This window comes from Gymnodraco acuticeps, unplaced genomic scaffold (genome assembly GCF_902827175.1).
Source record: "Gymnodraco acuticeps unplaced genomic scaffold, fGymAcu1.1, whole genome shotgun sequence".
In the NCBI taxonomy this organism is placed as follows: Eukaryota; Metazoa; Chordata; class Actinopteri; order Perciformes; family Bathydraconidae; genus Gymnodraco; species Gymnodraco acuticeps.
Genome location: NW_022990459.1, coordinates 655001 through 678218, shown reverse-complemented (window position 1 = coordinate 678218; position 23218 = coordinate 655001). Strand labels below are relative to the sequence as shown.

General features: G+C 42.8%; 4 protein-coding genes across 8 annotated transcripts in view; 3 read left to right on the top strand and 1 right to left on the bottom strand.

Moving 5' to 3' along the window:
- The first annotated feature begins 2696 nt into the window (after positions 1 to 2696).
- On the top strand, positions 2697 to 12125 carry si:ch73-352p4.8 (cystine/glutamate transporter). 5 transcript variants are annotated; one of them, XM_034225999.1, is made up of 14 exons: positions 2697 to 2755; positions 7508 to 7601; positions 7692 to 7927; positions 9015 to 9141; positions 9370 to 9485; positions 9598 to 9723; positions 9816 to 9915; positions 10033 to 10077; positions 10170 to 10293; positions 10386 to 10489; positions 10577 to 10673; positions 11092 to 11244; positions 11541 to 11718; positions 11915 to 12125. In XM_034225999.1, the coding sequence occupies exons 3-14, from the start codon at positions 7702 to 7704 to the stop codon at positions 11977 to 11979; spliced, it is 1461 nt and encodes a 486-aa protein (XP_034081890.1). In that variant the 5' UTR covers positions 2697 to 2755; positions 7508 to 7601; positions 7692 to 7701; the 3' UTR covers positions 11980 to 12125. The 5 variants fall into 5 exon arrangements, with proteins under 5 accessions (XP_034081890.1, XP_034081891.1, XP_034081888.1 ...); XM_034226000.1 differs by having other exon boundaries at positions 7682 to 7927; XM_034225997.1 differs by having other exon boundaries at positions 2704 to 2755; positions 7508 to 7927.
- Positions 12126 to 12457: 332 nt separating this feature from the next.
- On the bottom strand, positions 12458 to 18496 carry foxm1 (forkhead box M1). The gene is given in 10 exon segments (XM_034225818.1): positions 12458 to 13487; positions 13489 to 14072; positions 14640 to 14806; positions 14892 to 14940; positions 15296 to 15355; positions 15505 to 15633; positions 15749 to 15940; positions 16542 to 16678; positions 16773 to 17256; positions 18318 to 18496. Coding segments are annotated over 9 exon segments (1998 nt in total). The 5' UTR covers positions 17221 to 17256; positions 18318 to 18496; the 3' UTR covers positions 12458 to 13255.
- A 105-nt stretch (positions 18497 to 18601) lies between these two features.
- rhno1 (RAD9-HUS1-RAD1 interacting nuclear orphan 1) lies at positions 18602 to 20147 on the top strand. The gene is made up of 3 exons (XM_034226085.1): positions 18602 to 18743; positions 18890 to 19071; positions 19228 to 20147. The coding sequence occupies exons 2-3, from the start codon at positions 18913 to 18915 to the stop codon at positions 19960 to 19962; spliced, it is 894 nt and encodes a 297-aa protein (XP_034081976.1). The 5' UTR covers positions 18602 to 18743; positions 18890 to 18912; the 3' UTR covers positions 19963 to 20147.
- A 468-nt stretch (positions 20148 to 20615) lies between these two features.
- The window catches only part of zmp:0000000711 (tubby-related protein 3), a 36285-nt gene continuing 33682 nt past the window's right edge, over positions 20616 to 23218 (top strand). Inside the window, exon 1 of the mRNA XM_034226094.1 lies at positions 20616 to 20729. Within this exon, the coding sequence (XP_034081985.1) occupies positions 20710 to 20729 (20 nt within the window). The 5' untranslated portion in view covers positions 20616 to 20709. The remainder of the gene's footprint in view (positions 20730 to 23218) is intronic.

Below are 23218 nucleotides of genomic sequence, written 5' to 3'. Positions count from 1 at the left end.
TCTGACACCAGCTATATAATTGACACCCCTGAGCGTAGGAGAAAAACAAGGTTGTGCCATGTTAACATGCTTAAGTCCTATCATGCCAGGGAAGCTTCCCAGGGGGAGCAGCAAGATACTGTGGTGACTGCTGTGCCCAGCGTGGCCACTTCCCTGGCCTGTGCAATGTCGATGGTTGAGGATGATTTGATAGTGCCCTCTGGTGGTCAGCAGTGTGGTAGGTTATCGAACTCTGAGTTTATGCTGAGCTTAAAGTCTAACCTGGCGTATCTTCCAGAAAGCCAGCGAGGCGACGTAGTCGGTTTGGTTCATGCTCACCCGACCCTATTTGGTGATGTGCCATCGAGCACTAATGTGTTAAAGCATGACATTGATGTTGGAAATGCTCATCCAGTTAAGCAACATGAGTATCGTTGTCACATAGAGAAGAGGGAGAACATGAAAAAGGAAGTGTGTTATCTGCTTGAAAATGGCTTAGCCAAGCCTAGCTGCAGCCCCTGGAGCAGTCCATGTTTGCTTGCTCCTAAATCTGACGGAACACCGCGTTTCTGCACCGATTTTCGCAAGGTGAACGCCCTAACTGTTCCAGACTCTTTTCCTTTGCCCCGTATGGATGATTGCATCGACAGTATTGGTCCTAGTGCGTTTATCACGAAGTTGGATCTCCTTAAAGGATATTGGCAGGTCCCTCTCACTTCTAGGGCCTCAGACATCTCTGCCTTTGTAACGCCTGACCACTTTATGCAATACACTGTGATGGCTTTTGGCATGAGGAATGCACCAGCCACATTTCAGCGTTTAATGCAATTGGTGTTGGGGGATGTGCCCAATTGTAATGTGTATCTTGATGATGTGGTGGTTTTTTCCAATTACTGGAATGACCATATGGCTATTCTCACATGTGTGTTCCAGCGACTTGCAGGAGCCTCGCTAACAGTGAATCTGGCAAAGTGTGAGTTTGGCAAGGCCACTGTCACCTATCTAGGAAAACAGGTGGGTCATGGGCATGTGAGGCCCGTGGATGCTAAAGTGGAAGCCATCCTTTCCTACCCAGCTCCAGCCACCCGACGTGAACTCCGGCGGTTCCTCGGTATGGCTGGGTACTACCGATGTTTTTGCAAGAACTTTTCGGTAGTTGTGGCACCGCTAACTCAACTGTGTAGCCCTAATGTTCCATTTGTATGGACTGAGGAGTGTTGCCGCTCCTTCAGCTCTGCCAAGTCTCTCCTCTGTAGTGCTCCAGTGTTGTGTGCGCCTAACTTCACCCTTCCCTTCAAACTCGAGGTGGATGCTAGTGGTTCTGGGGCTGGTGCTGTTCTGCTGCAGGAAGGTGATGGAGGTGTGTGCCATCCTGTGTGCTACTTCTCGACCAAGTTCAAGCGACATCAGCTGAATTATTCCACCATTGAGAAGGAGACTCTGGCCATGCTCCTTGGCCTGCAGCATTTTCAAGTGTATGTTGGGTCCAGTTCAACGCCAGTGGTGGTGTACACCGACCACAACCCACTCGTATTTCTGTCCCAGATGTTCAACCACAACCAGCGGTTGATGCGCTGGGCCCTGTTGGCACAAGACTTCAATATCGTCATCAACTACAAGAAAGGAGCAGATAATGTTGTGGCCGATGTACTGTCACGTGGGTGAGATGTCACGATTTATGTCCAACCGTCTGAGTGTTGTTGGTAATTGTGGCCAAACACTTGTTTGTTTTTTTGGGGGGGAAGTGTTACGTGCCATAGTGTTTGTGTGTGTGTTTTTCTCTCTCTCTCCCTCTGATTCCCCAGGTGCAGCCTGATTGTCCCCAGGTGCAGCCTCTCCCCAGGTGTTCCTAATTCCCAAATCAGGGCCTCCATATAGGACCGGAGGAAGACTGCAGTGGGGTCTCCTTTTTTCCTCCTCTGGCTGCATGTGTGCAGACCTGTGTCTTGCCGGAGCTCCGTGCTATAATCGATGCTGTAGTATTCTGTGCAAGTTGGCTGGTGAGCCCGTGTTTCTGTCTTGGTCATTAAACGACTTGTTCGTTACTCAGAGATCGGTTTTCTCTCCTTTTTTGTCGCGCTTGGTCATCCTTGTGTGTTGTTACTTCCCTTTGTACCCCCTAGATTTAGAAGGGAACGTAACAAACTAGTACAGTTTTTAAACATACATCATGATGTATGCAGGAGATAGATGTCAATAACAGATGTTATATATAGATGCAACAACTTCCCTTGTGTTGCTAGAGTGCTACAATAAAGAGGACCTCTCAGTATACATCTTATGCATCTTTTATTGGGTGCAATGTGCAGGATATTAAAAAGCATCATTAGTAACTGTTGTCAACTGTATAGGCTTGGTGTGAATGTTCTGTATTGGAGTTTAAAACTCAGTGTTACTTGATGAATGTTAAGTGTGTATTGGCTTTAGCAGCAGGACATTCCCACAAACATCCCCCTTTCTGCATGACTCTGCTTCTTGGCCTTTGAACATCAAACATCACATGATCCTGACATGAGTGCCATAAAAAAAAGTCCTCAAACAACTTTTGGTTTTATTTGTTTAATAAATCAAAATGACCTCTCCAATCTCACATCTGGTCTGATCCAATTGGTCTCACTTAATGAACTGTAACCAGAGGAACCCCTTAGTGCATGCTGGGTGTGGAGGAATTTTAACAAACACAACATCGCTGATAAAGTAAACCTGACATCCATGCTGTGGTCTCTGTGTGCATCTGGACCCGGTGACAACATTACCTATTGACGCAGCAACCACTGTAAGTTATATTCTTGTTTAATTAGACTTCTCGGTTTCATTTATTCGACTCTGTATAATTGTTACTGTAGCTTAAACGGCTAAATCGCTTTTGAGAGATTTTAAATCTCAGATCTGCTCAGGCGAAACCTGCTTTACAGCTCTCAGCACTCAAGCCTGCATTATTAACATAGGCAGGGCCAGTCTATTGATTGCGTGAAGTAGAACCGCGTGACTCAGTCATCCTTTAGCTCAAAAAGCATTTAAATACCGCATTTAGAAACTGATGAACTCAGTGTGCATCTGGACCCGGTGACAACATTACCTATTGACGCAGCAACCACTGTAAGTTATATTCTTGTTTAATTAGACTTCTCGGTTTCATTTATTCGACTCTGTATAATTGTTACTGTAGCTTAAACGGCTAAATCGCTTTTGAGAGATTTTAAATCTCAGATCTGCTCAGGTGAAACCTGCTTTACAGCTCTCAGCACTCAAGCCTGCATTATTAACATAGGCAGGGCCAGTCTATTGATTGCGTGAAGTAGAACCGCGTGACTCAGTCATCCTTTAGCTCAAAAAGCATTTAAATACCGCATTTAGAAACTGATGAACTCAGTGTGCATCTGGACCCGGTGACAACATTACCTATTGACGCAGCAACCACTGTAAGTTATATTCTTGTTTAATTAGACTTCTCGGTTTCATTTATTCGACTCTGTATAATTGTTACTGTAGCTTAAACGACTAAATCGCTTTTGAGAGATTTTAAATCTCAGATCTGCTCAGGCGAAACCTGCTTTACAGCTCTCAGCACTCAAGCCTGCATTATTAACATAGGCAGGGACAGTCTATTGTCGCCCATCAGCTGTAGATAGTTAACTAATTAACTTCAGCTGTGAGAACTGAGCAATCAGGCGTCCATTTCGGGTAGCTCCTTCCTGGAGCGTCAGCTTCAGCGGCAGACAGGCTAAGACTGACAAAGACATTAGAGTCCTACAGGAGTAAGACTGACAAAGACATTAGAGTCCTACAGGAGTCACGAGGGAGGCAAAGAGGAGGCAAATCCTACTTTGATTGAGCTAAGTATCGTTGGTGTTTTTAATTTTTAATTTTGTTGTTTAGCCCCTCATGCTATAATCATGTGTATTTTCTCCATTCCTGTTCATGTGTCTTCTCGCAATTATCACTGGCCCCGTGTATCTCGTAATCGATATAACCGGCCTGCTCTCGTCTATCCCACGTGCTCCACTGAGATCCAACATCTAGTTTCAGGTGGCCTGTGGAACTGCCAGTCAGCTGTTCCTAAGGCTGATTTCATCTCTGGCTACACCTCCCTGCAGTCTCTGGATTTCCTTGCTCTCACTGAGACCTGGATTACTCCATCCAACACATCCACCCCAGCAGCTCTCTCCACTGCATATTCCTTCTCCCATACACCCAGACCCACTGGCAGAGGAGGTGGCACTGGTCTCCTGCTCTCTCCCAAATGGAGCTTTTCCCTCTTCAAGCTACCTAACTTTACTCCTTCCACCTTTGAGTTCCATGCCGTCACAGTAACCCATCCTATACAGTTAACCATTGTTGTTCTCTACCGTCCACCAGGCGCCTTGGGGACTTCTTGGAGGAATTAGATCATCTCCTCTCATACATCCCTGAAACTGGCCCTCCCGCTGTACTTCTCGGAGACTTCAACCTCCAGATGGGGAAGATAGACGAACTAACATCTCTGTTAACCGCCTTTGCTTTCTCACTCTCTCCGTCCCCACCGACTCATAAAGCTGGCAATGTCCTTGATCTCATATTCTCAAGGAACTGCGCTACTTCTAACCTCTCTGTAAACCCGCTCCACACATCCGATCACTTCTTCATTTCATTCTCTCTATCCCTTTCCAAACATAACAAACTAATCTCTTCCCATCCTACACTTGTCCGCCGTAACCTTCGCTCCCTCTCTCCCTCTACCTTTGCCTCGTCGGTGCTCTCAGCCCTCCCTTCCTCTGATTCGTTCCAACTACTGCCTCCAAACTCTGCTGCAGAAACTCTCCTCTCTACTCTCTCATCCACTCTGGACTCGCTCTGTCCTCTGACATCTCGGCAGGCTCGTCAGTCCCCTCCGGCTCCCTGGCTAAATGATGCACTGCGTGCTAATAGAACCGTCCTTAGGGCAGCAGAGCGGAAATGGTGGAAATCCAAACACCGTGACGACCTCCTAACCTATCAAGCTCTCCTCTCCTCTTTCTCTGCTTCGATCTCTCAGGCAAAAAGCACTTTCTTTCAAGATAAGATCCAATCTTCCTATTCCAATCCTAAAAAACTATTTTCCATCTTCTCCACCCTCTTGGACCCTCCAAAAGCTCCTCCCCCCTCCTCACTTCTGTCAAGCGACTTTGTTACCCACTTTGAAAAAAAGGTTAATGATATTCGCTCTTCTTTTTCTGACTCACCTTTACTCACCGCTGGGTCACCAGACCTTCCTTCCACCAACACACTAACCTCCTTTTTCCCCTCTCTCTCCAAGTGAGGTTCTTACCCTCATTACCTCTGCCCGCCCTACCACCTGTCCTCTGGACCCTATCCCTTCAAACCTCCTTCAGACTATCGCTCCTGATATTCTACCGTTTCTCACCCATTTCATCAACACTTCTCTAACTTCTGGTCACTTTCCAAACAGTCTCAAGGAGGCAAGAGTAAACCCTCTCCTAAAGAAACCCACTCTCAACCCGTCTGATGTTATAAACTACAGGCCTGTCTCTCTCCTCCCGTTCCTGTCTAAATCACTTGAACGCGCTGTCTTTAAACAACTCTCCTGTTATCTCAATCAGAACAACCTTCTGGATCCGCACCAGTCTGGTTTCAAGGCAGGTCACTCCACAGAAACTGCTCTCATTGCTGTCACGGAGGAACTGCACACTGCCAAAACTGCATCCCTCTCCTCTGTCATCATCCTGTTGGACCTGTCTGCTGCATTCGACACGGTGAATCATCAGATCCTCCTTCGCACTCTCCAAAAACTTGGAGTTTCAGGCTCTGCACTTTCCCTCCTCACCTCATACCTGAAAGACCGTACCTACAGGGTGACTTGGAGAGGGTCTGAGTCCGACCCTTGTCAATTAACTACGGGGGTCCCTCAGGGCTCTGTTCTTGGTCCTCTCCTCTTCTCCTTGTACACAAACTCGCTCGGATCAGTCATTAGCCCGCATGGTTTTTCTTACCACTGCTACGCTGACGACACCCAATTAATTCTGTCCTTTCCCCGCTCAGAGACCCAGGTCGTCGCACGCATCTCTGCTTGTCTAGCTGACATCTCTCAGTGGATGTCTGCTCACCACCTCAAGCTCAACCTTGACAAGACTGAGCTGCTCTTCCTCCCGGGAAAAGATTGTCCAACTCTTGACCTGACAATCAACATCGGCACCTCAGTTGTTTCCCCGACTCAGACTGCAAGGAATCTGGGTGTGACCCTAGATAACAACCTGTCCTTCACTGCAAACATCGCTGCTACAACCCGCTGCTGCAGATACACGCTTTACAACATCAGGAAGATACGTCCCCAGCTGACTCAGAAAGCGACTCAGGTTCTGGTCCAGGCTCTCGTCATCTCACGCCTAGACTACTGCAACTCCCTCCTGGCTGGTCTACCTGCATGTGCCATCCGACCTCTGCAGCTCATCCAGAATGCAGCGGCTCGTCTGGTTTTCAACCTTCCTAAATTCTCCCACACCACTCCGCTCCTCCGCTCCCTTCACTGGCTTCCGGTAACTGCTAGAATCCACTTCAAGACACTGGTACTTGCTTACCGTGCTGCGAATGGATCTGGCCCTTCCTACATCCAGGACATGGTTAAACCGTACACCCCAGCGCGTGCACTACGCTCTGCATCAGCCAAACGACTCGTTGCGCCCTCGCTGCGAGGGGGACCCAAGTTCCCATCGGCGAAAACACGTGGGTTTGCTATCCTGGCTCCAAGATGGTGGAATGAGCTCCCCATTGACATCAGGACGGCAGATAGCTTGCACATCTTCCGGCGCAAACTGAAAACTCATCTCTTTCGACTCCACTTCGAGCGTTAGAACGATTAACGAAGCACTTTTATACTAATAAAGGACTGGATTACCTAAAGCCAGTTGAGTAGCACTTGAAATGTTTAGCTCTATGAAACCTGATGTACTTATATGATTCTGTTTTCTTCAAGGTTGTGTCTTCCTGGTCGAATGTACTTATTGTAAGTCGCTTTGGACAAAAGCGTCAGCTAAATGCAATGTAATGTAATGTCTCTCGAGTGGAAACGGGGAAAACAAGCTAATAGTGGCCTCAGTATAGAGAGCTTTTTCATCTTGGTAGAAATATTGCAGACATATCTTAGATTTAGCCAAAGCCGCATGTGTATGAAAGCTGTGGAAAAGACTCTAATCTTAACATCAAACCACTTGTAAACCAGAGCCATCAGGGGACAAGATGAATGCTGTTGTTGAAAGAAGCCCCCCTGCAGAGTATCCAGCTGCCTCTACACCACCCTGACCCTTTTCCCTAGAGGCCTCCATCAAGCTGTACACACATATAAGAGCACAGCACACATACCAGCAGTACAATACACTGTGGTGATTAACTGACTGAAGCTTGCAAGAGTGCTGGCTTTGTTCCCCGCTCAGACTGGGCGGTTGGGTTTAGGGCCAATAAGGGGAGAAAAGCATGTGGGGTAGTTTGGGGGAAGAGGGGGACATGAGGCCAGTGTTGCCTCTCGCTACTGCTACTGCTGCCAATGTGTGTCCAGGAGCTGGATACCCAAACAGGACTGTTGCTGGTGGAAGCAGTTAGGATTCTGCTGCTGTTTTGTTGTTGAGCAACAATAAGGAGAACAAATAGAGGTAAGAACTTCAGTTTGCAGGACGATATACAATGTGGGTGTATCAGAATTAGGGAAACTAAATTGTGGTCACTTTGAGAGGGATCTACAGCCACAGAGAAATGGACGTGACACAAGTGAAGAAAGAGGATGATAAGAAAGAGAAGACAGAAGAGGAGGTGGTGCACCTTCGGAGAGAGATCGGCCTGCTGCCCGCCGTGTGCTTCATCATCGGCACGGTGGTGGGCAGTGGGATCTTCATCGCTCCAAAGGGGGTCCTGATAAATAGTGGCAGTGTGGGGCTCTCTCTGCTGGTCTGGGCGCTGTGTGGGGTCCTCTCCTTGTTTGGTAAGAAGCTGATGGTTAACTCTATTTTGTATTACCTTCATGAACAGAATTATACATTTGTTAACTAATTGTATATTTGGTACATCATGGAATGGAATGTTTTAGGAAACAAAAAACACACAAGCTATTTAAAAACTGTTAATCCTTGCAGTATAATTCCTTTTGCTACAGAACTAGGCAGTACGATTATTACAATAATGGTAGCATTTAGTAGGTAGGCTATTTAACTTTTTTTTATTTGTTTCATCTTAGTGTCAATTTGTTTTTAATGTGTCTGTCAATTCATTTTCAATCCATCAATTATTAAAAGTAACAACTAAAATAATTGACGTTGTAACAACTCAATCTTTATGGTGTAAACCTTTTGCACATTTTGAAAAAAATAGATAATCAAAAAAATGAGGTGTATTGCCACATTATTGAGGTACAAATGCCTGAATAAATACTTGCATAAATAAATAAAAGAATGAAAACAATTATTCTGAAATTAATACATTACATATTAACTGTTGGGGAATATTTTCCAAGGCCCATAACTTTGACCCAGTGTATCAGTTCAAACTGTCCTGACTGAGCACACGCACCTCGTAACCTTGGCTGCTGTGCTCTCAGTGTTCTCTCTCCCTGTTCCTGCCTGTTGGCATCAGCTGATAGAGGTGTTATGATTCTATCTTGTTATGCAGCATGTTGATGATGCTCTCGGAACTAGCTAAATACATGGGTCTGGGGTAGAGTTCTTCAGAATTGACGTGGCAACTCTCCCGTGCAGTCAGATCGTGGCTGCTGTGACTTGTGATGTGAATCCTCCGGCCGAAGCTCCAAATAAACCATCAGTGTTTGACATCAAAGCTCCTGCTCTTCCCGTGTCTCTTTCCTGAGTCGGTGACTCCCACTGCATTGCTGCTACACAGAAGTTTCCCTTACACTAACTGCCTGACGAAAAATGTATATATTTAGAAAAAATTGCATTCCACATCATGATATAATAATCATATTCTAATTCAAACAATAACACTGATTGGTGACACCTCACAAATGGTTTTGATTAAATGAATTACCTTTAATATGCTGCTCTCTGTTTCATTAGGGGCCCTGTGCTATGCTGAACTGGGTACCAGCTTCACAAAATCAGGGGGCCACTACACTTATCTACTGGAGACACTGGGGCCACTGCCTGCCTTTTTACGACTCTGGGCTGAGTTCTTTTTCATCAGGTTTGTCAATTTTAAATGTATTCACATTTAATGACTTTAATTTGAGTGTCAGTCTGAATGTTTGCATAGTTAGCCGTTGACTACGTCTGGTATTTGTGTATTGTACCCTCCTTTTGAGTGTAACATTAAGTGAGTAGCTTGTATAACCAGGGAAGAAAATGACAAAAGAAAGAAAAAACATATTTATCAATTAAATCAGACTATTTAACAACATTTGTTTATGTCCAGGCCTTCTGTGGCTTCCTATGTGTCCCTGGCGTTTGGCCGCTATGTGGTGGAGCCGTTCTATGCACCCTGTGATGCTCCCACAGTACTGATCAAACTTGTCAGCATCTTGGGATTGAGTAAGTACTTTTATACCTCTGTCTTCTATCCACCACTACCCGACATGGCCATGTAATAAAACATAGTCATAACCTTCTGTTTTTCTATATGTTTGTCTTTGTGTCTCTGTAGCGTTTGTGGTGGCGGTGAATTGCTGGAGTGTGACCATGGCCTCCCGCACTCAGGTCACCTTGACTTTTATCAAGATGTTTGCTCTGGTCCTCATCATCGTCCCCGGTTTCATCGCACTGGCCAAAGGTGGGAGGGTGTAATTGTTTCCTTATGAGGATACAGATGTCTCTCCAGCTGTTAAATGATCATCAATTCACGTTCTTCTTTTTTCTTTCCAGGAAAAACTGAGAACTTCCAGAACGGTTTTGAAGTTGAGTCAATAACACTGGATAGGTTGCCGCTGGCATTCTATAATGGCCTATATGCCTACGGTGGATGGTAAGAATATTTTATCGCAGTATGAATGACGGCTTAAAACCTCTTTATGTGTTCTTACTGTCATTATAATAACCAGTAATAATACAAACAATTGTTGTGTATCCCCTTTTCCTTTAGGTTTTATCTGAACTTTGTCACAGAAGAGGTCATTAACCCAAATAGGTATATTTGCTCCAACATCTGTCCCATCTTAATCTATATGTTAAGGCACTGTTAACTCATAAATAATATCATATGTCACTGCTTGTTGACAGAAACATCCCGCTGGCAATAATCTGCTCCATGGTGATGGTGACAGTCTGTTATGTGCTTGTTAACGTGGCCTATTACACCATGATGACTCCTGCTGAGCTGCTGCTGTCTGAAGCTGTGGCTGTGGTCAGTGCTGTGCTGCTACCTTGCATTTAAAATGAAAATCATTGAGAAATAGAAACGGTATGTTACAATGCTCCAATCCTGTGTGTCTGCAGACGTTTGCCAACCGTGCTCTCCAGGGAATGGCCTCTGTGATTCCCTTTCTTGTTGCCCTATCCTGCCTTGGAGCGCTTAACGGTGGTTTCTTCGGGGCACCGAGGTAATCTAGGAACATATTTTTGATTGAAATGAGCCAGGAATGTTAACAGCCTGATTGGAAGTCTTGTTTTGACTGTTTGTGTTGCAGGATGCTGTTTGTGGGAGCCAGGGAGGGTCACTGGCCTCCGATCTTTTCCATGATTCACATCCGCAGACACACACCATTGCCTGCTGTGCTGTTATTGGTAAAGTACTTAAAAGATATACTCTTACCAGCTATTCATTTAACATTCCACCACAGTCTTCTCAAGCTGATAAAGTTAGCTTTTTAAGTTTTGTTTTTTTGTTAAACTACTGTTTCAACGGGCAAGTATGGATACTTAATGTATGTTTGGTTTTAAATCCAAAAATAATAATAAAGAAGTAATTGAAAATGTCTTTGATATACAATGCAATATTATATACTTTATTTTCATTTGTAACATGGTATTTTTATGTTGTATGCACAAATGATGTGATATTTCAGAGGATCTCTAATTAACCAATAACTTGTTTTCTAAAAAAGCATTTCATATTTGCAATATTTATAATGTCTATTGTCTGTTTCATATCACTGAGCAGGCTGAGTATGGATCAGTCATTATACTTGTGTTGTGTCTGCAGTACCCCATGGTGGTGGTGGTGATGTTAATGACAGGAGAGATCTACCAGCTCATCAACTTTGCTTCCTTTTCTCGCTGGTTCTTCATCGCCTTGGCAACCTTGGGGATGCTCATCCATCGATATCGCTTCCCCCTCCACCCAAGACCTTTCAAGGTTAGATTCAGAGGCTTTATTGTCATATAAACAGCAGCTAGTGTAGATAGGACAATGAACATCTTAAGTCCCTCCAACAATGCAACATAAATATATACATATATATATATATATATAGTATATATACACACATAAAACGAAACCAATAAAATAGTGCATGAAGAAACAAAGTACAATAAGCTAAATGTTGCAGAAAATAAGGTTAATAATAATAATGAGAGAATAATAGGTTAGTGTGTCAAACTGCAGACATCTCTACAATAAAGCAAACTGACCTGTTTTATTTCCACCCGAAGGTGCCACTGGTCATCGCGGTCACCTTCACCGTGGTCTGCTTCTTCATCGTGGGTCTCTCTCTGTACTCGGACCCCTGGAACACAGGGATCAGCTGTGCCCTCACCCTGACCGGGGTCCCAGTGTACTATCTGACCGTCTACCGCTACCGCCTGCCCCATTCATGGAGACGCTTCTTCGGTAGGTCACACCTAAATCTGCACACTTGTCCTTTTGTAAAAGTTTTATGAGAGAATGCAGCAACGGTAAGATTTGGATATAGCCCTTTGTATAAAAGTGATGTTTTGTACTGTAACAAAGAGAAGGAATTCAACACGTTTTGAGTATTGCCAGAATCCAAATCCTTTTCAACAGAACTCTCTTTTCTTTCCCCCAGACTACTTGAGCAAGCAGCTGCAGATCCTTTTGGAAGTGGCTCAGCAGGAAGTGCGAACATACTGAAGACCGCTTTCTACTGAATAACACCGTGAGAAGTCCTAGAATACTATTTTGTTACGGGTTTGAAGCCGTTTTAGCTGTCCATTTTGATACTAAAATAACTGTAATGTGCTGTTTTGAGAAAACTATTAAAACTACAAATGACCCGGCTGGTTTATCTGACTTTTTTTGTACAATTTGAGAAAAAGTAAAACACTATTTCAGTTTCAGGAGGGGCTTTCTTTAGTTCTCATTCATCAGAAACATCTAAATCTCTGCTTAAGTGCCCAAGTTCTGTAAGAAACAATGTATAAATGTTTTTTACCTTTTACTCAAGTGTAAATAAATGAGGTATTGCTATGTAGTTTAACAGATGGAATACACAGTAGAAGGGTAAGTAGTGTGTAGTTAGTGTAAGGCTGGTTAGTGTAAATGTTTGAATTGTTAGCAAGTCGAGGGAAATCAAAGCCGTCTTTCATCGAAAACAATAATGAATACACAATGATGTGCCAACACCAGCAGATTTATTGTTCAGTCATAAACAACAAAACAGAACAAGTCACATGTTACGAAATCTGTTTGCTACAAACCACAACACTCTTGCTTTCCATTCAGCAGCAACTGTTAACAGATCACTGCAATGCAATCCCTCTCACATACAAACACGCATTCTGACAAACTTGGAGGAAATATTAAAGCCAAACATTATTCTGTGACATTTTCAGAACGCGGAATATCTCCCATTCTGACCTCCAAAGATGGTTCTGCAAAAGCTATTCTGTTTGTGCTCACAGGAAAATACAATTGCGTCTGAAAACTATTACAATGTGTGCTAGATAGATACAAAATATTTAGTATATTGCTCCATAAGACTTCCTTAAAACACGGTGTTGACACGAGGAGTCACTGCATGCAGAATGCAGCTCTGTGGTGAAGATGGTTCTAACCCTATTGCTGTTAGCGCTACTTGTAATCCTCTGCTACGGTTTATTGCTAACAATCTCACAATCTACAAGTCGATTCGCATCTGGCTGGCTTATCAGGCAATATATTGTCTTTACATTTACATACGCAAAAGCTAAATTATATATTAAAATGTGCAAATCAACATACATTCACATGCACAGATATGATAGGAAGGATCAAAAGAAAACAGGAAGACATTCACTTATAGAAAAAAGCCCTTAATGAAATAACCAATGAGAATGCTAGAAAGTGGAGAGGAACTTTGAAATGGAACTCTTTTCCCCATTTTCTCCTCTAGTGTTTTCATGTGGTCGAAAATGTTTTCGCCCGTACTCTACTTAAATTGAGGGATGAACTCGGACCAGCTGATATTAGCCATACCCAGGTCCTCCTCAACCAGATCAGAGAAGCTAATGTCCACCAGGATCTCCCTCAAGCTGTCATTCATCGTGTCCAGGACGAGGCCCTCCGTGATGGAGCGGTTAGCGGTGCCTCCTCCCGCATGGAGCAGCTCTCCGGAGCCGTCGCTTCTGAGGCCCTCCATGGGAGAGTCTGTGCTTGCAGGGGGGGGGAGCGACCGTGAACAGCTCTCTGGGGGAGCTAAACAGAGGCCAGTCTTTAAAGGGAGTGCTGTTGAAGCTAAAGGTGGTGTACTCGTGTCGGGGGGTCACTGCAGGACCGCCTGGCGTGCGGATGGGACTAAAGTCTAGAGCGCTCTGGCTCCCTTTGCCCACGGGGGTCACTTTCCAGGGCTCGGGTAGGGCGCGAGAGGGAGGCTTGCTGGGCGTGGAGGAGGTCAGGTGGCTGCTGCTTTTTACGGGGGTCTTTGAGGAGGAGAAGCCTTGGTCGGGGCTCTGCTGCTCCTCCTCCTCCTGAGGCTCCTCCAGCTCCGTGGTCAGCATCTCCTGGAAAGTGGAAGCGTCGGAGACGACGCCGGAGTCCAAGAAGGTGTTATCGGGGCAGAGGAGGACCGGCTCCTCGTCCAGAGAGTGAACCAGCCGCTGTTTGCGCCGAGAGCTGCTGGCTTGTCTCTTCGGAGGGGCTTTAGGAGTCTCGCATTTAATCGGCACACACACCTGCTCTTCCTTCACCTTGAGGTCTTCGTTCTTCTGTGGATGCAGCACTACTGCCGGGGCGTCGCTTTGCATCACCTGTCGGACATAATAGGCTTAATATGCTTTCACTCCAGGTTATACGTTTAAAGCCTTTTGGCACAAATGCAGCATAACAACATGATAACAGTTCAAGGGACACAGGGAGGTAAAAGGTGTGATAAGTAAAAGAAAATAGAATGAAATAAATAGTTATCCCTCTTGGTAAAATAAAGGCAGACATAAAACTTAAGAGAATTAAATAATAATACCCATAAAATAAATAAAACAATTACACCATTTTAAATAATGGAAAAAATAAGATTTGAAGACCAATTGAAAAGGGGGTGTCGCTGAGAGATCTATGAAATAAATAAAAATATATCAAATCTATTAAATAAAAAATAAATAAATAAAAATAAACTGGGGGTGTCGCTTGTAAAAAAAAAGCTGATCTAAAAAGATGTGTCTTCAGCTGTTTAAAAATGTCCACTTCACATAAAACCTGCACTAGGACAAATGTACCAGAAACATTCCCACACATCATTCTTTGACAATATCCAACCAGACAACCTGATGTTTTTCTAAATCGCGCTACAAATCTACAACGCATGACAAGAGCTTTACCTTAGGAGCTATCCGCACTCTCTTGGCTCCTCTTGAAGTGGACCGTTTCTGCTGCGAGCAAGTGGGGGGGTACGGGGCGGGCGGCAGGTAGATGGAGGAGTTGACGGGGAGCTGGATGGGAACCAAGTAGGAATCGGTTCGAGGGAGAAGAGGTTTCATCCTTCTCTCTGAGTATAGAAAACACAACGGTTTAATGAAAATGTCTGACTTTATCTGCCATGTTTTCTTTTTCACTTTTCCAATTTCACTCACCAGAGCTAACTGGCATTTTTCTTGCATCAGGAAGCATCCTCTTTTGTTGCTGTAAAGAAAAAGGAAATGACATAGCGTTATTTTACAGTTAAATCAAACAGTGGCCTCACTGTACTACGCTTGACTACACTTAAGTGACAAGCTTCTCTCCCTTGTTTCAGTGTTGGGCGAGCTAGAACAGACACAAGTTAAAGTTAGACTTCTTATACAACATGTCCCTACACTTCAAGGAGAAATGATGGATGTATATCTGCTGCTCATTTCCTCTCCTCCTGTAAGAAAAAGATCTCCCTAGACCTCAGAGTGAAAGTCAGATTTTCTGTCCCTTTTCCACTGTCTGCTGCTTGACTGTAAAGAGGAAGACTGTTAGACCTAGAGATTTAAAAATGATCAAGCCATCTTACTTGGTTGGAAAATAAAAGCATTGGCACCGTAACAGGAGCGGTCATCGGATCACAACCAGGCTGTAGAAAAAGATGTGGAATTGAAGAAAACAAAGATGATTTAAAACCAAAAAAGCGGTTGATCATGATGAAATCAAAGAATAAAAAATGAAGAACATTAAGGCAAAAACATTCATTCAGTTTCAGTGTTGCATGTATTTTGTGGTCACCTTGTACACCTGATCAAGAGTGAGGCATCGGTTGGCCTCAGGTCGGATAGTCCAGAAAGAGATTTTACCGTCTGGTGACGTCTCACGAATAAACATATCGTGCAGAGAGAGGTTATGGCGGATGGAGTTCTGTAATTATAGAGAAGAAACAAAAATCTTGATTGCATGTTACAGTAAGTGACATTTAATTACATTTATCTGCTTTATTATATATAAATTGTACTTTTTTTCAGTTAAAAATCACCTTCCATCCTGGTTTGGCCACCTCTCTGAAGTAAGGGAAGTGGTCTTCGATCCACATGTAAATCTCTTTCAGTGTCATCCTCCTGCTCTTCCCACTGTTAATGGCAAACTGGATCATGGCCATGTAGGAGTACGGTGGGCGCTCTGACATGGGCTGCTGAGCCGACTCTGCATCAATTAGTGCATTTCGCGCCTGTAAAAGAAACAAAGAAAAAGAGTCTTCAATACATGATCCATCTTTTGAACTGTAGACACAAATGTTAAGATTAACTTGATATGTTGTTTTTTAAGTCTGCACAGGGCTTACTCCTAAATCTTTAGCCATTCAAACCTCTTAATTCTGGATTCACTTAGAAATAGGAATGTAAAAAAAAAACTGTAAAAAAAAAGGACATGCCTGGAAAAACAAAAAGCATTTTTGAAAAAAAATGGATCAAATACGAGAGTTAAAACAGACTTAAACCATTAAGCTCGTGCAGTTAATATACCATCTTTAAAATGTCTGGCCCATACAAATATTCAAACTGATTAACAACTTCAATTAAGCCGTTACAATAAAATCCTCATTAATACAATATTGCAATTATCAAGTTTTATATCATCAAATAATTTCAACTCAGCAGCACAAGTGTTATGTAATCCCCATACTAGAGAGATAACTGTATATCACAATAAAGTGGTGTGCCACTGAGACAGAAAGGATGGTGTTTAGGGGACATGCTGAGATCAGTGTCACACATAGACATACATCAGCAGTCAAAGTCCCACTGAGGTGACAAGGAGGAGCAGCTGACCTGAAAAGTGGTGAGGTTCTCCTTGATGGCCATCTGCTTGACAGGATCTGGTTGGAAGCCACATGTGTTCATTCTGCCGAGCCACTGAATATTGGTGAGGCTGTCGTCTAAAGGACCACACTCAAGTTCCTTATTCACTAATAAAGAAAGAGGAAAAAACATTATTGCTTCAAGAAAGGGAGGATTAAAGACAGATAACCAAGCTATGAAAGACTTAAAATGTCTCCATACATGCTTTAATTCCGGTGAGATGTTTAGCATCCGGGGAGCTGTGCATCGTTTCTGCTTTCGCTGATTGATCAACTGTAGAGACGCCATCCCCTTCAGCAGCAGGCTGGCAAAAAGATCCATTGTCCCGGCTGCTGTTCTCACTCAGAAGGATGAATTTGTTCCTCCCCTGGGCTCCACACTCTTTTCCTTTGGCAGTGAGGGCCCGGATAACACTTTGAAGGTCTGCTGTTTTGGGGACAACCACCACCTGTGTGTCAGACATGGAAGGGTGATCCATAATGCGGATGCCATCGGGGAATCTCTGAGTGGCAGCTGATGTTGAAGGTTCTTTGGAGCCCGATGTATCATCTTGGATTTTCAATTCAGCAGCTGGTGGATCATTTTGCTGAAAGGGCAACTTTCTTCTTCTGAGGATCAGGGGTCTCCTTGGGCTCCGTCTCATGATCATCAAATGCTCCTAGGTGTTCAGTGGTATTCTGTACAACTGTAACACAAAGACAAAAAATGGATGTAACAACCATATTGTTTCAAAACCTCCTAAAAGTCAACTTTGATCACACCATGCTAACTGGAAATAGGTTAGTTTACCTGGCAGAAGGTATGAAATCAATGCTAAGCTAGCTGGATAACAATGAAAGCAGGCGGGTTATAAACCGTTGCTTTGTACGCTTGACTATTTAGATTGACACGAAGAAATTAAAGAATATCAAATACCAGTACACATACTGTGCATTGGTAGGTCGAATTATATTCTAATAATATAGACCTGATAGGTGAAATTCAGCTCCGCTTTGACCCTTTTTTGCTTTTTTAGATGCAGTATCGCGCAGATTTAGCAGCCTGTCTCCGGATCACAAGGTTGTGTTCCCTGGCGACACATGCCTTCTAGAACTACAGTTGTTACATAGCTGCAGTTGGCGTGTTTTGCTAACGTTTACCGCTGACTCCATGGCAAACAGCCAACGTTTGGATCGGTTCATAACTGACTTATTTAAATATCAATATCAGAAAAATGTGGCTAGTGATTTAGATAAGCGACTAAATGTAATCTGAAAGGTTTCGCAGATTATAATAACCATTCAGGTGGCTTCTGTGTTAAAGCAAATAAAAGCGAGATAGCTAACGTTAGCTAGCTATGTGTTGCAACAAGAAGCGTTGCAAGTAATGGATTATTTGTCTTCTGAGGTATGCCGAATTAAAGGCTTTCTGTAAATTATTGGTAAAACATCCCAATTTTTCTTGCACCGATGTTTCTTTAAATACAGAGGTTGTAAATATTAAAATGTCACATTTCCTAAACGGGGTTCAATGTGTCATCCATTTGAGTCATGAGAAATAAATGCACCAGCATACACAATGCATATCATGGAGGAAATCTTTGTTTTGTGGCATCAAACCTTTACTAACATTACATTGTAACATTGTCGTTGTTACAGTCAACGTCAGCTAAATGTAAGCTAAGCTAAGGCAGCTACGTGGCGAGCTATCACGTAGGTTAACAGCTAGCACATAACACCATTGTAACAAAACTAGATAAAGCCAAACCTTCATATTACTGTGATGTTTCAGGCAATTCCGCGTTGCCTCTCTCCTGCTAATAGTTGAAACAATTGGCACATAATCGATGTTAAATCAAAGGATCCGTAATATGTATAATGGTTCATTTGGTCTTATTTACATGCTGCCTTGTCGATTCAACAACGTTTTTGAATTTTGGCGCTGTGGGTGCCACATCCGTCACTCTGATCACGTGGTATACATGTGCACCAATAGCGATCCAGAGAAAAATACCATATGGTCCCAACCCCCAATCAGAATCGACGTTGGTGGAAACCGGGAAATAGTAAGCAACAGGAAGACGGAAAACAAGAGAAGTTCCTAGTGGACAACAACAATGGAATACCTAACGTTTTATGCATGGGTTAATTGTTTGCAATAATTACTATGTCTAGCTCGAAGCATAACATTTAGGTAAGTTCTATGTCGTGCTAGAATTAAAACGTTCAAAAGTACACAGCTAAATGTTGACTCCTTAACCGTAGACCTGGATATGTCATTAGTGTATAGTATTTAAACCAGAAAATTACATGTGTCAAGTGATGTTTTAATTCCACTAGGTGTTCAGGAATGATCATTATTAATGCCCCGTAAAGCCAAAAAGACAGAGAAGCCTCCCCTGCCGTTCCTGGAGCATCCTGTGCGTGGAGCCAGACTCCAAAATGTGCCTGAAGTCCGAGCAGCACTCAATCCCAAAGAGTTTTTCACAGAGACACAGAGCAGTTCATCTCTAAATTCTTGGGTAAGTTCATTTATGTTAAACACCAGTGTTCATATCACAGAATGTGTTCTAACTGGAAGTGTCTGCAGTTAAACCTGACCTTTCTGGGGAGTTACTTTGGAGAATTATAACTATTTGATATGTGACTGAAAGTGTATTCCCCTCTACTCTTTTTAGGTAAGACCAGAATTTGATCGTTCAGTTGCAGCTGCACTCCCAGTGAAACGAGGCAGAAGAAAAAAGTGCCTCTCTGCCACAAGCATTTTTGACAATTCCAGTCAGCTGTCCAGGAAAAAGAGTGTGTGCCAATTCCCCTCATTATCTTTTCATACAAGGTCAAGAGACCAATCTAATCAACAAAGGAGTACACACACAAAGAAATCTTCAGAGTCTCCAGATATGTGTAAAACAGGAAATCAACCACAGGGAGCGTGCCAAATCAAAAGGACTGCACCGCACTCAGACACACCAAAGAGACAGACATCCACATTCAGAAAAAGGAATGTGAAGACACTTTCCAATGGGGCTGCATCCTCCAGTAGGTGTTTGCACCCACCTGAAAATCTATCTATTCAAGTCACAGAGAGATGCAGTATTCCAGCAGATGGTGATGTGACACCGGCCTCCAAAACGTGCAGCACCACTGAGGTCAGCAGTGTCAGTCCACCACCTGATGTTGACACTCCAAAAGTAATTCAAGAAGGGAGTAGTCATCCCTCCTCGTCCTCGCCACACTTGCTACAGGCTCAGCCATGTACACCACCATGTAATCAGCCACCGGAAATGTTAGTGGCTGACACACCAGAGAGGGATTATGGGTTGAAGGTGACATGGAGGAAGAGGAGGGGTCTGATGTTGTTGTTAAAAGAGAGGGGCCATCTCTCGGACTCAGATGTGTTTAATCACAGCTGATTTGGTAAGAAGAATAGAAGGCAATGATGAAAAAAGACATTGATTATTCATTGGACTGCTTCTTGTATAATTATTTGTATAAACTACTGTGATGTGTAAGGTGATGATCCTATTTCAGTTCATTTACTGTTTACCTTTTTTTTTATTTTGAACATCATAATGATAAACCAAGGATGTTATTAAATAACTTTGTAATTCTGTTCAACTTAAACCCTATTTTTCAAAATGCGTTGCATAACTATATAGAATAAAAGTACAATTCCAAAAAACAGCAAACTTAATTATTGGTTTATTAAGCCCTCTCTTAGGCTACAACTAAATTAAATATGTGTGGCCAGTTCAGAAAGGAATAACATCGACGTTTGTAACATAAAGTATATATGTCTTAAACCCAAGTCTACTTGTTGTCATGGTTACTGTAGCAAATCCTTAACAAAACCAGTTATTAATCCAAGTTTCTGAACAATAGGTGTTCTTATTGTAAGCTTTAAACCATGCTTTAAACATATTTACATGGTAAAAATATAAACAATCAATAGCTCTTCATAGACTGTATTTATAGAAAGCTCTCCACCCTTCTCTAGAATTTCTTCCAATCATCATCCACGTAAGTAATCGGTCAACCAATAGGAACACCCGTTCTTCGTCGGCTCGGTAACTAAGGACCGAGTAACAGAGCTCTTCTCAACCGCGTCCACAAAAAGTATCCTGCCGCACGAGGATCTTCCTTAGCAACCGTGAATAAACATGAGTTACTACAGCATAAGGTAAAATAAAACATACCTCGCATGTTCTTTGTGTTAGTATCTGTTCTGTTTGACCAACTGTGAAACGAGAAGCTAACCAGTGTCGTCACAGTTTGGTTTTTCGCGAAAAAACTTGACTGTCGCCCACAACTTTTATAAAGGCTCCATTGCATACAGTGGAGGCTGAGGCAGCTAACGTTAGCTTCTAATGGTAACAAGCTAGCTATAACAACCCCCAAATGGTAAATAGGCATAAATGGCAGTCGAAATTACTAGTTTTTATGTTTTATGTTAACTATTTATTGTCAAGCCAAGGGAGCGAGCTTACAGTCGGAGTGTCACAGCACAAAACCGCTTTAAAATGTGCATAACCATGGAAGTAAATTAATAATACAGCTACATCACCGCCAACACGACGGGCTCTGATACTGATTAGGTTTGCCTGCTGACAAACAACATCTCCAAGAGCCAGTTCTAATTCCCATTTGGAAAGAAATACTTCATTAATAGTGAGCGAACAACCTCTATCGAGTCTTTTTTGTTGAGCAATTTCCGTAGGTATTTCCGTCGATTTAATTTAGATAAACACAATTACATCATAGCTCCGTGAATATGTAGGATTGCATCGAATTTGGGTATGTGGAATGACTTGAATTGGACTCCACCGTTCTCTGTTTAATTACAATATATCAAGTCATATGCATCTTAGACATAGCTCATAAGGTGGAAGACACCCAAACACTGACTAGGTTTACGTTTTGTGAAGCCAGAGGCAAAACAAAGAAAAAAAATGTTTGCCTGTCATGTTGGAGCATGCCTTTTAGTCCTGTCTATTTCTGTGTCAAAGCATTCCTGCGAAGTAGTATGTCCTTACAACCCCAAATGAACGTAAATAAGTAAGGCAGGCAGTAGCCTAAATGCAAAACTTGGATTTGACTATATTTTAATGTAACAGAAGATGATAGCCACTGTCAGTCCTACACATAATGAACCATAGTGCTTCCTACACTTTGCTTTTGATGTACACTCTGCTGGTTATGCAAACAGGTGTTAGGAAAATGGATCTTATGTGTGTGTGTGCATGATGGACTACTAAACACCATATCAAGCACTGAAGCAGAGGTCTGCTTTCCTTGTGCAGGGAGATGCAAATCAAAGTAGCTCCCACCCTTTCCTGTTAAAGTTCCAGTCTGAATATTTGACTTTTTCAGCTTGTTGATAAGGGCTGTTATACAAGGCATAGGCACATAATGTAACATATTGCTTATTATAGTCACAGCGATGTCAAAGTATTTGAATTGCCTGCACCACAAACAAATATCTGGTTTCTTTTCTTTTCTCTCTTGTTTCATTGTCTTTGTTCTTAATACATCCGTAACATTTTGGAGCCTGCCGTATCAGCTACATGACGAGCTACTTTGTTTTCCCTGATGTCTAACTTACAATGGGATTTCACACAAGGAAAACTGTGTCAGTTTAGAAATGGGATTCATTCCTTATTAGCACACATGCTGGGATGCACGCTGCTCCGTAGCTCGGATAGTTTGTGTTATAAAGTTCACAGATGGCTGACTCAGCAGTTGTAGTGAGCAACGTTTAAAGACAGTTGAGTGGAGGTGCCTTTTCTCTGCTCCTGGTCGACTTTTTAATATTATGCAATGTGTCACTGTGGGTTTTTCCAACCACAAGGCATTTATGAATTCAGTCCTCCTCTTCCTTAACCATCATACCACCTTCATTATAAATAAGTCGATTAAAAATAATTCTCCACGGAGATGCTGGTTGAACTTTGCAACTATTCAGGGCTTGTGGTTGAGTTGTGAGTTACTGCGGTTGTTTAGTGGATTCCAAACACTTACAATATGACCCAGCTGGCCACAGTATCTGTTGCTCAATCACACAGACACTGAAAAAAACAACCTGGTTTTTCAAATGGAAACACTTTTCCCTTTTCTGCCTGCAGCGCAGCCATTTAGTCAAAGCTGCCAATACAAAGTAATGCATCATTGTAGTGTCATGAGTAGAGTGTCTCCCCCACCCTCCAAGGGAAATGGTATTATTATCAACTGTAGCTTTTCCATCATTTGTTTTCAGCTCAATAATTACTCCCTCTGGTGATTGATCCCCCTGCTTATCATCAGCTGACCTATATGTCATTTTCCAGCTGTCTCTCAGGACAAACAGGCACGAACATTTTCTCTCCACAAAAAAATCAAAACGATTTGGAGGGTTTTGTTCCCTAGCAACAAGATCTGTTTTTAGAAAGTAATATATAGGTTTCAGTTGATTAAGCCACATTTATTAAAAAAGGTACGTGTTTTTAATATGATTTTGCGGAACACAGACTGGTTACTCACATGCTGACAGTTGGACATACAGAAATCCAGTAATGTTGACGAGGCATCATTTTTTAGAAAAGCTATTTCGGCTATTTTAAGATAAATAAATTCCTGCTATTGCAAAAAAGTCAGATGGCAGACAGAATGTGCGTCTGTAGTTTGATATATGCA